The sequence below is a fragment of the Teleopsis dalmanni genome, chromosome 1, assembly GCF_002237135.1.
Source record: "Teleopsis dalmanni isolate 2A chromosome 1, ASM223713v2, whole genome shotgun sequence".
Taxonomy (NCBI): domain Eukaryota; kingdom Metazoa; phylum Arthropoda; class Insecta; order Diptera; family Diopsidae; genus Teleopsis; species Teleopsis dalmanni.
Window position 1 is genome coordinate 69,546,644 of NC_051846.1, and position 19,136 is coordinate 69,565,779.

General features: G+C 23.8%; 1 protein-coding gene across 1 annotated transcript; it reads right to left on the reverse strand.

The window, feature by feature from the left end:
* Positions 1–10,110: 10,110 nt before the first annotated feature.
* On the reverse strand, positions 10,111–15,951 carry LOC119672264 (neural/ectodermal development factor IMP-L2). The gene is made up of 4 exons (XM_038083277.1): positions 15,113–15,951; positions 11,244–11,534; positions 10,620–11,114; positions 10,111–10,431 (listed from the first exon to the last, which is right to left on the reverse strand). Exons 2-4 carry the CDS (start codon positions 11,529–11,531, stop codon positions 10,411–10,413), a joined length of 804 nt encoding a protein of 267 aa, XP_037939205.1. The 5' UTR covers positions 11,532–11,534; positions 15,113–15,951; the 3' UTR covers positions 10,111–10,410.
* Between the last annotated feature and the right edge of the window lie 3,185 nt (positions 15,952–19,136).

Sequence of the window (19,136 nt, forward strand, 5' to 3'; positions counted from 1 at the left end):
AAAAAGTAAGTAAATAAATCAAATTAAAATTGTTTGTATATGCGAAGCCATACTATTGCTTAAATTTTATTTTTCTTTCTACGCTGGTATGTAAGAATCAATTTAATACTACTCGTATTTAAAAAATTTTCTCAGCTATTTAAAAGCAACATAACAGAATTTATTATTTAATAATAAAAAGAAACAATTTATTATAATATTTTATGATAAAATTAGATCACTTCTATATAGTGAAGAGTATATTTACTTCTTAAATTCTATTCCCAATATTACACGGTATTATTTATATTTATTAATATTAACAAAAGCATAGGTAAATATTTAATTTAAAATATAATAAATCTTAATTTTAATATAACAGGAGTTCTGCAGTTACTTTCTTACCACATATTCTTTTACTAGCAATCCTCCAGTAATGATTCATATATTATGTACATAAGAATGAACATGAAACAAGTTGGAATTGAGTTTATACTCAATTACTTATACTCAATGATTACTTTATAGTAATCATGTATTGATTATCGATCCTGTAAATCGATCATCGATGTAAATCTCGATGGTCCTGTAAAAAATCTTGCAAAACTTCTCTGGATTACTGAGGATATTTCTAACAATATAATGAACTACCATTTTTATGTTATAGAACTATATAATAATATATAATATATTATATAGAATGTAATAATATGTAGTATAATATATCAACAAAGAACTTTAATTTTTATTTTGGATTCCCGTGCTTATCCAATCGGTAATTTTTTTTATATTCACGCTTTTTTTTATATTTTCGCCACACGAAAAATTTTCGACTTTTTGTATAGACGCCAAACAAAAACTAATCGTACGATATGCGTTAAACTTTGACAGAATGTGTATAATAGTGTTGCCAGCGTGAAAATAAAAAAAATTTACCGATTGGATAAGTGCGGGAATTCAAAAATAGTCCTCTCGTTCTTTTTTGATAAGAAGGTATATAATATAATATATAATAGTATAATATATATTTATAATATATATTATATTAAAGAATAATATATTTATTATATTTGTTTACACGAGATATATACTGAATCATTATTCTTGCAAACTTTAAAAAATGAAAAACTATATCAAATTATTCATATGCCTATTAATTAAATGAAACTTATAATAAATAAATAAATTAATTAAATAATAATAAAACAATTACTAAGTATCCGAATTATCAACAGCAAATAGCATGTTTTATTTTAATAATAATTTCACTAATATTTTCATATCAAACAGCAAATTTATGTTAATAGTTTTACTTGCAACTATTAATATCATATATTATAACAAACATACTAAATAAGAAATTATTACTGGAGGTTGATAACATATATTTATATACTCTTATATAAACACATAAAATAAAATGAATGTTTATATGATAATAAATAACTTTATATTTGACTTAATTTAATAAACCATAATTCTCTATAACTTTTTTATATGCAGTTTATGAACTCAATTGTTATCTGGTATTTTTACTATCAAAATTTTTATTTCAACTATAACTATACAGCGTGTATCTTAAGAATAAATTATCAACCAAGTAGCAAGTATCAAGACCACACAAGCAATAATTGATTAATAATTAAAACTTCAGTAAATTGATTTAGTAATTAAAATAAGAAAATTAGGAAGAGTTCAGTAATGTGCTTAAAGAGTCTGAAAATTAAATAATAAAAGCTATTTCATTGCATTGTCGTTTGTTAAATTTGCAGAAAATTTTATAAGAACTCCGTCCAAAAAAAAATCAGAGACATACATATACACTATGAACATATTTGAACAGTACTGCAATCGCATAGCTCTTTCCATCAATGAAGCTCTTAGACTTGCTTATGATATAAATACATTACCAAATTATTCGTTATATATAAAATATGTATAGAATTAAATAAATAATAATATTGCAACCGTTGGTTTCGCACAGTAGTAAAATTTAAAAAACAAAAAAAAATTTAAAAAAATATTTTATTGAATAAATTTAAAAACCAAATTAGAAAATAAAACATTAGGTAAACAAAATTAACAAAATATAAATTAACTTGTTATATATTAACCTATTGAAAGTCAATTTAAACAAACTTCCCGCATACTAGTATTTTAAAACTACTTTAGAAATTTGTTGTTTTTTTTTTGGTAATGTTATTTAATATTAAATAATAAAAAATGTAATCTAAATATAAATAATAAAAAAAAATAATAAAAAAAAACATGATTACGTATTTTACATAATTACGAAAAAACTATTTAATGTAAAAAATTTTTATAATTCAATTATAATAAAAACATTTAAAATGAAAAATTAATATAATAAATGTACTATAAATCTTTTGAATTTTAAATAATTATTATTTTTATTTAATATACTGAAGCAATTAAAAAATCTTCCCGCTTAACACGATTGTCACAATATCCGAATTGCTACTCCTGTATACATAGGATCTCCCTAACTAAAATACCACTCAGACACGTAGAACTATATTTGAACTTTTATAATTAGAGATAAATAATATTATAATCAATTGTCCCTTATTATTCTCTTATTTAAATCGTTTTTATTCTTGAATAACCACCTTAATATTTAATCAATTGTTGTGAAACTTGTTAATGAAAATGCGTGAACTCTTCATCATTCTAACGCTATAGCTGCTCATGCGACGAAAGCGTAGATATGTAACATATGTTCATCTGATCGATAGTATTTTGATACCCTAAAGAAGATATTTCTTCACGTCGTATTGTTTAAATAACAATTACAAGTATAAAATTGACGCAAACCAACGGTTAGATCTATAGTCTTTAATCTACTGATTAATACCCTTGAAAAAAAGTTATTATCTTCAGTGTTAAATCAATCTACCATAGACCAGAATCAATTTATAAAACATCCTTTTCACCTGAATGTTCACCAACAAAATTATGTTTCAAAGATACCGAAATTTTTGCCTTTTTATTATAGATGCACTTACTAATTATTGTTTTAGTGAAACGAATTTTCTTGTTATGTCCTTACCAATATACATATTTTGGGTATACTCAATGAATAAAGAGAATTTTAAAAAGCTACTTTTTCTTTTTTATTGTATTAAGCGATTTTTATGTATTGGTTACACTGCCAGCAATGCATCTGTTAGTTAAGATATAACTATTATGCTTAGTTTCTATTTACTAAGCGAATGAACAAGAGTTGAATTAGTTAGAAAGTCTAGGTGTAGTTTAGTACTCAGTGAATGAGCAAGACAATGTCGAATCAAAGAGTTTGTGTATAATTTAATTTGGAAAAGGGACAAGCAAAGCATTCAAAATATCAAAAAAAGATTATTTGCCTCGATAGTATGATACAACCACGAAATCATGAATAGTACAATAGCTTTGAAGTCAAGATAAAATCGTGATAGCACGTCCATCTCTGATTAAGATATAAAAACAATTAAGCAGAGAGCACTTTCTAATTAAACAGTTACTATTAGAGAGGTTTTTTATAAAATAAGATTGTCATTTGGCTCATGTGAAGCGATTTTATGCTTGTTTCAGATATGAAAAAAGTAGCAACATAATTGAAAAGCTTTTCCTTACCCAAAGCTGTAATACTGCAATCACCCTTTTTTCCAGATATGGCTATTTAGTTGGTTGATTTAAGTGATCACTTTCTATGAGTCCAATTATCCACTGATTTTCCGGTTGTTTGTGGTGACAGTATGATTAAATCCAGTCTATGCTTTTGAAGTTTGTAATATTAATTATCGCTAGCTACCCAAGATTATTTCAGATCGCTTAAAGGCTAGCTGAAAAGATAGAAAATAGTTTCCTTTTCCTCTGACTGGTTGTAGCTGAAGTAGTAAAGAATTAGTGACCTTAGCTTAGTTTAGTTTAAGTGTTATACATACTAGTAAAATATTTATGCTGCCGTCAAAGGATTTTTTAGCATAAGTAATCTTCGGTTCAGTTCAACTGAAAATAATAAATGAACCGCACGTTACCACCTATAGCTTTCTTTCTTATATTTTATGCATAATTGTTACAAATACTAGATAATACTAAATAACTTAACTAGTTATTTCTCTCACATTGTGACATGCTCTTAAGCTCCGCAATCACTTTCAAAATCATTTGATCTGTTTAATTTGTATTTGGGATGCCTAAACACTTCGCCCAAGTATCACAACATAATAAATGTATGTACTTTGAAATTGCTTAAGTTTATCTTCAATATTAAATTAATTTAATTTAAAATAAAAATAATCATATTATTGCAATAAAAATATTTTTATTTTTTTAACAATTAATTATATTTTATTATAATAATAATTTTGTTTTAATAATAATGAGATTATAATTCATATAAATAAAATATTATTTTTCACCCAAGAATTTTAATTATATATATATTATATATATATATTAATTATCTTATACGACATTATTGTTATAAAATATTGATCACATTATTTTAATTATAATAAAATAAAATTAATAGTTGTACGAAAAATAATATTCATATTAATAATAACAATAATTAGTTCAACTATATAAAAGATTTTATAAAAATAAAAATTATAATATTAATTTTATTTATAAGAACTTTAATGTGCTATTTGATAATAATTATAAATTTTGAATATAATGCGGAAATAATAAAAGCAATTACAACAAGTAATTATTTATAATTATTATTATTTAAAATATATTAAAAGATCATTATTTATAATGTTTCTAAATTGAAATATTTTTGTAGTCATGTTAGGCGTTTTATTGAAAATAAATATCGTAATTAATTTCGGACAAAAATAGTGCATGTATAGGATAAAAAAAAATTGCAAACATTTGTTGACATTTGTATTTACATTCAATATTAAATATAAAATTGAAAAAAAATTGTTATATACAATGTAATATTTATTTTAAAATAAAGTTATATGTAATAAACTTAACAAATTTTTAATTCTTTTCATGACGTTAATTTAATTTAATTTCACTTTTTTTTATAGTGAGTTCATCTCTAATTATGAAAAATTAGAAAATCAATCATTTTTCATTTCCAAATTTTCCATAGGGGCTGCTCCTATTTTTGGTTAATAAAGAAGAAAGAATTATTAAATAATTTTGTTTTTAAAAACTTTTCAATTATTTTATTTTTAATATAATTAAAATTATAAAATATTCATGTTTTTCAGTATGTATGTACAGTACATGCATAATATATATCAAAAATAGTACCATATTGATATTAACCCACATTTCATTTCTCTTTGCGTGGGGGGTTGAGTTAAACAATTTCACCACAGTTTGAGTTTGATATATCAATCACGCTAAGCTTAAGGTGAGATATGCTTTTGATTTCTGTTTTCCTTTTGCATTGCATTTACAGGTTATTTTAGCATAAGTAATTCAGTTCGGTTTTAACAAAGGAGTAAGTGCGTTAATTAGTGATTTATGTAATTGCATTTTTCGCCCAATGTCTATTGCTTTAAATAAGTTTATAAAAGTTTCAAAATGATTTATAATTGTAATTAAACAATATAAGTTTTATATTTTATTAATACTTCTTAATAAAAACAAAGAAAAATCAATCATATTTGCGCAATAATATTACACATTGAAATTTTGTTATGCGGCAAAAGAAATAAAATTATTTTATTTTATTTACACTAATACTTTAAATATAATGAAATAAAATAGTGAAAATAATATATAAATATATTATTGTAGCATATTAATATAAATTCATATAACAATTATGATACCATGACTAAAACAAAAATTGAACCTGGCGCATTTGCTTAAATGTACCAAAAATGAATACCATAAAAAAAATCAAATTGTTAAAACATAAAACTAGAATGGTTTAAGTCTACATTCATACACTAAATTTATATATGTTGATAATAAACTTCCAAACAAGTTTGTATGCTTTTTTTATTTGTTTTCATGAAGTGAGATTAATTGATGCAATTTTTTTTTTATGTTGTTCTTATTACAAAATTTTATGTAGCTGTTTTTTTTGTTTTATTCTTAAAATGAAATGTTACCACAAAATCGCAAAGTGAATGTATTATTGCTGCAGTCATCTGTGGAAATAATTATACTAAAAAAAAAACAAAGGCGATAATAGTTGAAATGATATTATATGATACATATGTATATATAGTGGTTTAATTTCAAAATTTGTGAATGTAATGTTTATAAAAATCATAAAAATAATTCAGAATAATTCAATAATAATAATATAATTATAATTTTCTTTACAAATTGAAGAAATAAACTGGAGCAATTCACCTCATACTGCTGTAATATTTAAGGTGAGTCTTTTCTTAATTTTTTTTATAAATTAAAAGAATTTGATGTCAATTGATATTTTTATTATGAAATTTATGATAATATTTTAATTGAATGGTTTTTATAAATTATAAAATGTAATTTCTGTAACTAGGTAAAATACACTGAAATTAAAAATAAATATCAATAAATCGATATATCAGTAAATGATCGATATTAATTTTTTATTATAAATTAAATTATATATTATATATTTAAATAAGTATTCTTAACAAACACATTTAAATCTATATACATATTTATTGGACAAAAAAGTAGTAATTTTTTTTAATGTTTCTATAATACTAACAAAATATAATTATATGCTAGTGCTGTTTTATTCGGATATTTGAAAAACTAAAGCTATTCAATCCGTAGTTTGAAAAAAATTAAATTTCTTTTGAATTCGAAGTCTTCGAATATCCGAATTTGTGATTATTGTCCATAATGCATCTATTCGAAGTCTATGAACGAATATTAAAGAGAGAGCATACAATGCAAATGAACGTGGATCACACAAATAATTTGGATATATTATATATGGATAATAGAATTTGTTGTTGTTAGTACAATTTTGTGTTTTCGATATTTATTGCATAAAATTATGCAATGTTTGTTGTTTTTTATTTGATATTACATTTTAAACAACGTGAACATTGCACTGATGTTAATTCGGTCAACCAAATTTATTTTCATCAATTCATGTGGTCCAAACATCCACCCACCACATGTTTTTTATATTATAGTGAACTATTTAAGTGTTTCCTAACTGACATGTGGTTAATATTTACTACCTCCGCTAACTCCTGACATATTACATGTCATTTATACTCAATCAGTTGTAAACTTGCATCAGTTTTTCAGTGACTGACCGATCAGCCTAACCAGAACCAGGAGCAAACTACTCCTAGGTCCTAAAAATATTTTAAGGTTAGTTGCCATTACTTACTAACTAACGGACACAAATAAAAAAACAAGTTCAATTATATCGATTAACTCTGCCGTTTAACCTATTTACCTGCATAGGATAAACAAAAAAAAAAGAAAAGTGTTGTGACTAGTTATACCAACAAATAAATTATAAAACTTACTTCTGTGGTGATTTTGCTATCACAGCCTACGATAAAAGCTGCAAAGTGGTGTATAGTTAAATATTAGGAAAATATCTAATAAAACCAAGAAAATATTTAAAAATGAATTTTTTATTGAATTATTGTAATTATTCAATATATAAGAATTAAGTAATGGCAATAAATAAAAATGATATAAGTTTTATGAAATATTTTTGAATGGTGAACATATAAAATACATGGCATAGAACTAAATAAATCAATTTTGTATTATAGTAAATTATTTAAAATTATATAGATGTATAAAATTAATAACTTTATATAAAAAAATAAAAAACAATAGCACATTGGATTTTATATAAAAAACACCGAAAAGTTAGCACACTAGAACACGTGCTGTGTCTATGTCCAGGCTTAGCCAGAACTGGGCTTAAGTTTCTGGGGAGCCCCTTCTTCTTCTCTTTACTACTTATTACGAGAATTTGTGGATTCAAAACGGCTTTCTTTAGCTAATTGAGGAGGATTCAATCCTCCTTACATCACAACTAACTAACTAACAGGTTATCTGTCATATATTTGGAGCTCCATAAATACGGTAAGCTTTTACTTCTTTATATAAATTTTTTTTAAACAATTTTTTTTACTTCACTTTTTCAGAGATCAATTCAGAGAATATTTATTTGATTTTTTATTATAGTATATATTACATTAAAATTAGAATTTATTGACCTGCAAAGAAGCAGATAATGTTCTATCTTTTAAAAAAAGAATCAGTATATAAGTCTGTAACTTGAAGATGTTACAACAACTGTGTGTGTTGGAAACTGATTTACCGTCAGCATCTCTGCAAAAGATTGAAAAGATTCTAAGCTAGAGCATTCAAGTGGCTCTCAAGATGGTCAAAGTATTTGTCATTATATCGATATATTTTTTGTTGCATAGTATTAAGTATAAAATCATCCTGTAGTCTGTTTCCTGAACTGTTAGTTTAAAATATAAATTTGAATAAAAATGTAAAAATGATGGAATAATAAAAAAATGTTGTTTGGTTTTTTTAAATAAATATTTTATAAAAAGTATTTAATATTTATTAACATTTATGTCGTTATTTCCCATGCGGTTCTTTTTTAGTTTCACATAACTTCTTTTTTTGACTTACCCCTATTCATATATTTATCTATGTGTTAGTTTGTTGTAATTTCTTTTGTGTTTTCTGTAATATATATCTCGTAGGTGTACAATAACAACGATAAGTGATCATGAAGTAACGAGATAATTTCATTTTTCAAATGTCTTCAATATTTATTTCATTCTCTTCTCTTCACTCTCAATTGGAGTACGTTCAAGCGCTGAATAACAAATGTAAATCGATATATTTTCTCGCATTCAAATATGCCCTGTATCTAACTTACTCGCATAAGAGTGTGAATAATGGTATAATAATAAGTTAATTATATATTGACACCTATTGCATAAAAAATAAGCCATAAAGATGCTGATACTCCTCCGTAGCTACAATTGTATAGCAATAAAGTTTTTAACAGGTTTCTGCTGGATATCTCCAGGAATAAGTTTGCCTTAATCGTGCAGAAAGAAGTATCCTAGCTTAATTGAGACCAAAATGTAGCCACATGCTAAGCATTTTTTCTAATGTGTACCAAAACTATAGCTCTACTCCCTATGACCTTACCCATCTGTTCTCATGTCTTAATGCAAACACCAATTGGTCGTTGGCACTGTCCCATTGCAACTAAACCGGGCTACGTTTTTCCCAGTCTAGTTTAAATAATATTTCCACCCATTCCGTTTTCTTACCCAATCATATCCTAACCCATGTATTACTCCTATTTATAATTTCTTTAATATTATCTGCTACTAGAACTCTCTATACCATCACAACAACAACATGGTATATATACTCATATAAAGAATATCGGAGAGAATTTCAATTTGCACATGAGTTTTAAAGCGTCATAGTTATATGTCCTTTCTGTTTCCTAAACCATTTTCAAATAAATAGAAAAGCATTTTATATTTTTAAACTTTATTTCAAAACTTTATTTTTAATTAATTTGTGGTTTGTAAATTGTATACAGCGTTTGAAAATTGTAAATTAATTTGAACATTTAATTAGTTTGATCAGTACAATAATATTATTATTTTGGTATACATTATTTATAAATAATTGTTTTGTTCAATAAATTAATATAAAAAACAGATTATAAAATAAATGTGATGAATTGAATGGTTTTAACAATTTGTGCAAAATAAATTAATTATAATATAAAAACTGACAATGAATGCAACATAAAACGAAAACAAAATGATGTGAAGCGACTTTCAGCAAAAAAATTTAATTACTAAATTAATTTAAATTAAAAATAATTAAAATAAAATTAAGTAACGGCCAACTTAATACGATTTCGGCTTAATATACTCTTAAGTATATAAGCAACTAATTGAATATTTAATTTATATTTTTACTAGTACATATTTATGAGGTTATATGTTTGTTTTTTATTTATATATTATTTTAAATGTCTTAAATAATTAAAAGTGAAAATTCAAATTTCGAGTAAAGTAAGGCAATAAAGTTTAATTAATTTAATTTTAAAAATTAATTAAATAGTTAATAACAAAAGTTAATACATTTAGTAGTAGATATTTTCATATATGTGCTTAGATACGAGATAAGAAAAGTTATAAAAATTAAATAAGTTTTTCTAACAGAAGTGAAAATTATTTTAGCCTAGAGGAATTGTTAGTAAATGTGATTAATACAATTATTAAATAACTAAATTTATAAAAAAAAATTTAATATTTTTTTTTTGACTTTTCTTAATTTTTTATTAATTTTTTTTTTCATTTTTTGATATCATTTTCTATTTAATTAGCTCTGAATTTTTTGGCTATTTAAAGTACTAAACAGTTTTAAGCATATTCGCTTTAGGAAACTTTAATTTTAAATTGTTGCCAATGTGACAGCGTCTTAAGGTTTGCTTTCTTCCCTCTGTAAATAAAATAAAAAAATATATAATTAAATTAGTAAAAATTAGTAAAGATATAATATAAATATTGTAATTATATTTAACATTTTTAAACAATTTTTGGCAACAAAGTAAAAAAATTTCTCGCAACTGAACTTTAAGTTATTAAAATACTGTCATAAAAAATTATATAAAAAAACAATATACTTACAAGTACTGGATAGATAAAGGTATCAGCTGTATCTTTTCCGTGAATGTTTCGTGCAATGCACTTGTATCCACCCATGTCTTCCCATTTAATGTCAGAAATTAACAAATCTCCATTAGGCAAAATTTTATAGCGATGGTTTTGCTCAATTAGCTTGCCTTCGCCATTCATCCAGAAGACCTCAGCACGTGGACGTGAATGCACTTTACATGGCAACATAATATTTGAACCAACCAAATCCAAATGTAGCTTCTCATTGTAAATGATCTTTGGCTTTAGAGCTGTTGCGAAAGGTTTGTCCCGTACTTGTACCAAATCTTTTAAATCGCTCTGAGGATAAACTGTAGTAGAAGCATAAACTGTTTTTGGTCCGGTACGACCGACGCAAGTATAGGTACGTGGTTCACTCAACATGTGATCAACAATATGTACGGAACGAACACGCACTATGGCACTAGGACTAGATTCTGATATAACATTGGACTCCATGCTGTCAAGCTAAAAAATGAATAAAATAAAGTGATTTTTTAAAATACTAGTTGGATAATATAAAAAAATTTTCTTTTGCTTTTCGTAGCTATATGAGTAACAGTAAGAAAAATAAATAGTTTTTTAATATATACTAACCTCTGAAAGGGGCAAATTGCCAACTACCCAACTAATTGTGGGTATTTGTGAGCCCATTACTTCACAGACAATCTCGACTGGTGAGCCCAAAGACTGAAATACTTTGGACGGAGGTGGCTTAGTAAATTTAATCCAATCCTGTTCGAATCGATTTTGTCTTGACTGTGGTTGCTGTTGTTGTTGTTCGCTATTAGCCTCGATGGAATTGTCGACATCATCAATAGCACGGCTGTGCACAGCTACGGCGCCGAACACAAGTAGCGCTATTATTAACCCGTGTACATTCATAGTCTAAAAAGAAATAGAAGAAAAAAAATAATTTAGATATATATTATTGCAATATATGATGTGATATCACAATATAATATGATAAATATATAACATAATACAAAATAAATCTTAAGTATTTTCTCAGTTCAATCAACTTTGGTAACATAAAAGCTATCGCAGTATTATTAAAAACCCATTAAGAACTCAGTAAATCGTTTAATGCTCCTTAATTAATTGGCATTTATTTGATTGTTGTATTGTACTTGACTGCTGTTGCTACAGACGCGAAAAGTAGCAAGGCTGCTATTGGCATAAAGAGGCGTGCCAACTGATAAGATTATTGTATCGTTATGTCGTGCTTGGTCTTTGAATTTTTTTTTTCACTGATGGTCTTATCAGTGGTCTTTTATGACATTTTTTAATTCAGTTCAAAAGAATTTCGCCATAAAAAATTTGCACAATATTATTTATTACCATTATTTAGTATAGTAATCTATGGTATATTATTTAATATATATATTTAATATATAAATATGCAAGATTTTATATATATATAATAGCAATATTATAATTACATATGCCTGAAATCACTGCGAAACTTATTCTTAGCAACGATGTGGTTATTAAATGATAAGAAATTCCATTGGGTGCGACGTGACACATTAGCAAATATAGATAACAGGATATGAGTAGTGAATCGTAGTGAAAAAAATTTATTTGAAATACTATTTTAATTTTAATTGATTTATGTCCAAAATTCCGAGATAATACAGTTTTGATTTGACGTTATCATAATTTATAATATATTTTATTTAAATGTCATTTTTGAAGTTATAGACGTCGTTCTCATTAATTAGTTATGGTATATATACATTTGAAATATTTGATTATGAATATATTTGCAATTATTTTTCATTTTTTTTTATATATTTGTATGTGAAAATGTATATGTACATACTATATTAAAATAATGTATATATATATAAAATAATATCTTCGTTTATTCATTTGAAATTAATATTTTTATAATATTAGTAGGAAGAAATGTTTTTCTCTTAATTTCGCTAAAATATATATATTAGCGTATTAATATTTATTTATCTAATTTATTTCATAAATTATATATTAATATAATGTTTATATTAATGTAATATTAATGTTTATATTAAAGTTTTTATTTGCAATCATATATCAAGAAATATCAAATATTCTTTGTAAATATTTTTACTTCATATACTTTTACTTTGAAATTTATTTTTTAAAAGTTTATTAATATGTTATTTATTTATATTTGTTTGTATTATAAATATAAGTTTATGTATAATTTTTTTTTCCTACTTTAATTGAAAATTATAATAATAAAAAATTAAATTAAAAATTTAAAAATTATAATTTTCAATTAAAAATTTATTTCAAATTTTTATATTCCAAGAGATGTTTTTAAATTATTATATGTTTATTATGAAGATAATTTTAATTAGATTCTTTTATGTTTACCAAATTTGTAAAAATAAAATATTATTTATCAGCTAAGAGGTTACGTTACTATCGACAGTCGTTTACAAACTACTAAAACAAGTCTATCGGGCACTGATATTTATAGGTATAGCGGCAAGAAACTATTGAGAACTGTAATACTTTTTTTTGTAAGCGTATAATGTTCAACCAAAATTTTAATATAAATCAATTAAAATTGTGAAAATCAAGTTTCCTATATCTTTGATTTTTATATTTTTATATACTTTTTTCCTGTGCTATATTTTTCTCAACAAAAACTAACTTAAATCCCTTCTAATACTATAACAACATTTAAAAAATACTATACTTTATTTCTAATCTAAAAAAAATGTTGACGGTATTCTTTATAAACGGCTTTCAATACTGAAGTTTTCCAAATAAAATAAGAATATATTTAATAATTTATTTATATTGATATTATTTATATCAATATTATTATATCGTTATAGTATTCAAAACTTTTAGCTTTTTTTTTAAATCATCATCATCATAATAATAATCATTTGATCATTATAATTCTTATCAATTTGGTTAAAATTTATTTATTATTTATATTAGGTTTTTATAATTAACTTCAGTTGTTGATTAAAATGTATTATGTTTTTACTTTTAATAAAAACATTTCACTAAAGTCTAATTTTAATTTATTTCTAATTTGATATTAATAAATATTATTTACTTTATAATAAAATATAAATAAAAAAAAATGAATGTTAGAAAAATCTACTTTATTCTGTTATTCTGATTTCTTATAAGTTAAAAATTATATAAAAATTTTTTATAATCAATAAAAAAAAGCTTAAGTGAAATAAAAGTTTAAAAAAAAATTTTTATTTTTATATTAATTGTTATATAGTATTTAATTAAATTATTCCTGTAATTTTAGTTTGTTTGTTTAAATATATTTATGTAAAAAAATTGTAATTATATGACAATAAATAATAGAAAAAAGGTTTCTTGAGTGTTTGGATATGTATTTATCTAAATTTATTATAAACAATTTATCAAATCTAAAACTCATTTTACTAAGCATTTTAAATAATATTAATTCTTTAATTTAATAATTTTGTTTTCATTTTTACATTATAAAAAAATTATAATTTAAGCATCATTAAAGAAAATCGGTATTAATTTTACGAAAATGATTATTTATTTATGATTATTTTCTTTTGAATTTTTTTTTTTATTCATAATTTAATTAAGTTTTTTATTTAAACTAATTTTTAAACATATTATTTTAAGCAAATTTTTTTTTTTTAAAGAATTTAATATCATATAACTTTTACTTCATTATCAAAGAACTCATACTTGCAAATTTTCTCAAAAGTTACAAATATTCACAATAGTTTTGAGTAACTTAGCTCACGTCCTTTTACACGAAAAGAAAAATTCACAATGCCTCCAGTAAAATTTGATTAGAAGAAACCACTCAAAATTTCAGCTCATATTATTCACAACTTATAGCATAAAAGCCGTTATGATGATTAAATAATTTTTAATTCATTATTTAATAATCTTTTTTTAACAAACAAAAACGCTTAGAAACAAAGGCAAACTGATCGTAGTGCGAAAATGAATTTCTTCATTTAATTAACGGAGAATATCGAAACGATCTTCCTTTAATTTAGTTTGGGATGTGACGTTAATATTTCTGTTTTATATTTAGATGAGACGAGACGTAAAAAATGTATCGTTCGTCTGTCTGTATTAATGATTGATGCGAACACTTGCAATTCTTTTAATTCCAAACTAATAAGAAATGAATGATTTAAAAGTGAAATCTTAAGATTAAAATATAAAATTCTTTTAAATAAAAATTAAAAAAATATTTAAAAAATTTTATTAAATTATTGAATAAAATTGCATCAGACAATTGTTGCATTTTTTCAATATATTTCACCTCAGGTATTCGGATTTCTCCATTAAAATATGATGTTCATAACATAATATATAAAACTTAAAAAACAATAAACTAAATAAATTAAATAAATAAATAAATAAATTAAGTAAAATAATCAAATTTTTTAATTGAAATAAAAATAAATTCAAAAATGTGATTTTCTTAAAAATATGAAACTTACATTTGATTTCTTTTTTCTTTTTCTGCGTAGATTGGTAATGTTTAAAGATTTCTTTTTTAAAAAACTGAAGAATATAATTCGCACAGAAGAATATACAATAATTGTTTTCACTTGTATATAAATTTTTTATTTTACTCAATCAAGTTCTTAACAATTTGCACACTTGTTCGCAGGTGCTACAGTTAATTTAATTTTTTTCTTTTTAATTTTAAATTAACTGTTACGTTATAAATGAATTTATCAGTTCAAAGTTATTTCCGTTGGCTCTTGGTTGCTTTTGTATTTTTTTATTGAATAGAAACGACATAGAATTTAAAAATGACATAGAATCTATGAAGGGCTCCGTTTTGAAGAAATCAGTTCTTGTTAAAGGCGAAATTTTGATAGATTTAATTACACAGTTTTAAGCACGTATTTTTTGCAAATTTCGCTAGCAATTTTAATTATATATTGCTATTTTAAATACTTCACAAAAATGTTTAAAATTTATACGAACGCGTTGATTATTAAACATTCACAGAATTTGATTGATTACAGAAATGTCTTAGAGCCTTTTTTTATAATTTGGTAATTTTATATATAAAAAATGGTTTTTTTGGTTGTTGTTTTAAAATTTTTTTTTCAGCTTTAGTCACACGGCAGACGACCAAAGTGCAAGAATTAATAGACATTACAGGCCGATTTGATTAGTTTTGCTTTATGCAATTAACAAATTTAAGATTTAAATATTACAACAAAAATATTTTAAACGAAGATAAATAAAATACTAATATATTTTACAACTTATACGACGACTGAATCTCCCAAACTTTACTGTTATGTCTCAAAGTCAGAAACAGAACTGTTAAAATCCACTTCAAACACTTCAATTTATATGATTTGTGATAATGCTCTCTCTCTTTTTGGTTTGTTGAGATTTTTGTAATAATATTAATTCTCTCTGAACTGAGCACACAAACCTCCGATCATTTGAGTGCATTTCAAATAATTTGAGTGTACAACATAAAATGCAACAAAAAATATCAATTCAACATAAATGAGTCAACATCAATTATTTAAAAAAATTCTTGGGAAGTTGTGAAGTTATGTGGAAATGTGGAAATGTACTTAGATAAATAGATGAGTATGTGTTTTTACTTGATAAGCGTTGCAGGAACTATGAAACTTTTGAAAATAGAAGTTCTGTTATATTCAAGTTTAGATTTATTATTTTCTTCTTTTATATAACAATATAATTATTGAAATAAAAAAATTATTTAATGAGAATAAATAAAATTATTGTTTAAAAATAAAGATAATATTTATCATATTTTTAATAGGACATTTTATAACAACAGTTTGCATAATAGTTTGCCCTGAGTTAATACTTTTAAAAAATATAAAAATATGTAAAATAAATTCAAAACTAAAAATATTTATTTAGTTAAAATTTCACAGTAGATCTCTCATAATCTAATTAAAAGATTTATAAAAAATAGCATTTTATCTTTAAAAGTACCTTTAAAGACAGTTTAATTTTGAAATTTATTGTTCACCATCAACAAATTTTAATATAAGCTATATTTATATAAAATAAATTAATAATTAAAAATAAACAACAATAATTTAGTTCTTTAGCTAAAAATTTGCAGAAGTCCCTTTTGCATTTCCGGGTAATTTTTAAAATTCATGGTTCACCATCAAAAATATTAATATAAGCATTTTATAAATAAAATAAAAAATTAATAATTAAAAACAAACAACAGTACTTTAGTTAAAAATTTAGAGACAATCTCTGAACTATTATCGATAAAGTAATAATCGATAATGCTCATAATCTAATTAAAATATTTAAATAAAATAGCATTTTATCTTTAAAAGTTTATTTTGCATTTCAGTTTATTTTTGAAATTCATTGTTCACCATTAACAAATTTTAATTTAAGCAATATATAAATAAAATAAAAAAATTAATAATTAAAAACAAACAGCAGTACACTAGTAAAAAGTTCATAGAAAATCTTCAAGCAATAAAACCATTATCGATAAAATGATAATCGATAATATTTATAATCTTATTAAAAGAATTAAAAAATTAGGATTTTATCTTTAAAAGTTCCTTCGACGTTTAATTTTAGTTTTTAAATTTATTATTCATAACCAAACCATTTACAATCTACTGATGAATATAACCATCCTCTAAATACTTCCTTTTTGCTTTATTTGGAATTCCACATATTTTCCAAAAAATTTTTTTTTGTTTAATATCATCGCTTCATATTTTGAAGCAGTTTTCCAATTGTTACTTATCTTTCCTGGGCATGCTTTCAAAAAATTCATTAAGTCCATCAACTGTCTGTCATGGTTATCACGTATGTAGCCCATTGCCACTTTAGTTTGGTTATTCTTTCGATTATGTTTATCACTTAAGCTGCCACTTGCTTATAAACTGTAGTTTTTACACCCATACACTATAACTGACAGCACACACTGATCGTATAGCTATCTTTTAAGATGAATATATGAATGGTTTTAAAGATATCAGTCATTTTAACAAACGGCGCCTATCCAAACCATTCCATTGATTTACTTTGTGGGTTTGGTTACCTTTACCGACTATACTTTTATGCCTAAAATATTTATACTCACTCATCTCCTTATTTATTTACAGATTCTTTTTCATTGTAAGTTTATCACTTGTTACTAAACTTGTCATAAATTTTGTTTTTTTTTTAGATGTAAACCAGTAGTAAGTGCAATCTGCTTCAATTGCATTCGCATATCTTTTGCATCATGCAAATTATCAGTTATTAAGACCATATCATCCACAAACCGCAAGTAGGTTAAAAATATGTTTTTAATTTTTATCCTTTTGGTTTCCCAGTTCAGTTTTTTGAAGGCATATACAGGTACGGGCGTAAAAAATTTGGAAAACCGCTGTCACCTTGACTTATTCCTCTGCATATCCATTATTCTTCTGTACTCTCATATAACATGCCATTGGCTGAAGCTAACTTCAGATATTGTGCATAATATCTAACATATTTTAAGGTTCAGCATATATGATCTCAATTCTACATTTTTGAAGTGCTCTCTAATGTGTCATTATAAATGATGAATATTTTTTTTTTATTTGTCAAAGTTTTTAAAACTATACATATATACATACATGTAGATTACATAAATTAATTAAGCGATTTGAAACCAGAAACTCTTGGGTTACTTAGATTTAGTCTTTATAAAATTTAAGTGATTTTTCGGTTAGATACATAACAATATTATTCATTGGTTTTGGTTTCCATAAACAAATAGTTATCATATCTAAATTAATTTGAAATATAATACGTTAGAACTACTTGTATAATGGTAACATGTAACATCATTTCAATTATATTTGTACCCTGTATTAGTCCCAATATACAATATATAATTTACAATAAATTAATACTAATAAACGTTTTTAAACAATTTTCAATTTTAATTTAATAATTATAAATATATTCAACTTTTTTTACAAATTTTAAATTCATATTTTTTATAAAATCTCATATTTTTTATAAGTGTTGTCATGCAGTTTTTTCAAAGCAATATATAGTATATTTTATTAATTGGGCTCGTGATATATTGCAATTAAAACTGACTCAGTACAATTTAAGCTACAAGCCGCAAATTAATTTCAATTTAATTTCTTCTAATTTCCCTGTTGCCGTGTGCATTTAATTAATTGTAATTTATATGACAGAGCGATATTAACTTAAATCTGGCTTTTTGACTTACAAAAGATCTACAAAAATAAGCAGCAGTATGGCAAAGTCAGGATTTCGTGTCGTATGGCAGACTATAACAAGAACTGTAAACAATTTCAATTTTTCATGTACAGCCAAAATGAAACTTTTTTATATAAAATATACTTCCGTACTAAGAAGTTTTAATTCTCAAAGTGAGATAATGTAACTATTTATTCATAAAAAAATGATTATGATATTGTAATGAAGTCTCTATTAGAGAAAGATGCAATGCAGTTAATGGCAATGTAAGTGTTCATA

Bases quoted from the DNA above. Each gene is read 5' to 3' on its own strand.
- LOC119672264 (XM_038083277.1), bottom strand. From the start codon at position 11,531: ATGAATGTACACGGGTTAATAATAGCGCTACTTGTGTTCGGCGCCGTA. The intron at 11,115-11,243 runs GTTAGTATATAT...TTCATTTTTTAG, and splicing joins GCAATTTGCCCCTTTCAGAG to CTTGACAGCATGGAGTCCAA. The intron at 10,432-10,619 runs GTAAGTATATTG...TTTTATTTACAG, and splicing joins CCTTTATCTATCCAGTACTT to AGGGAAGAAAGCAAACCTTA.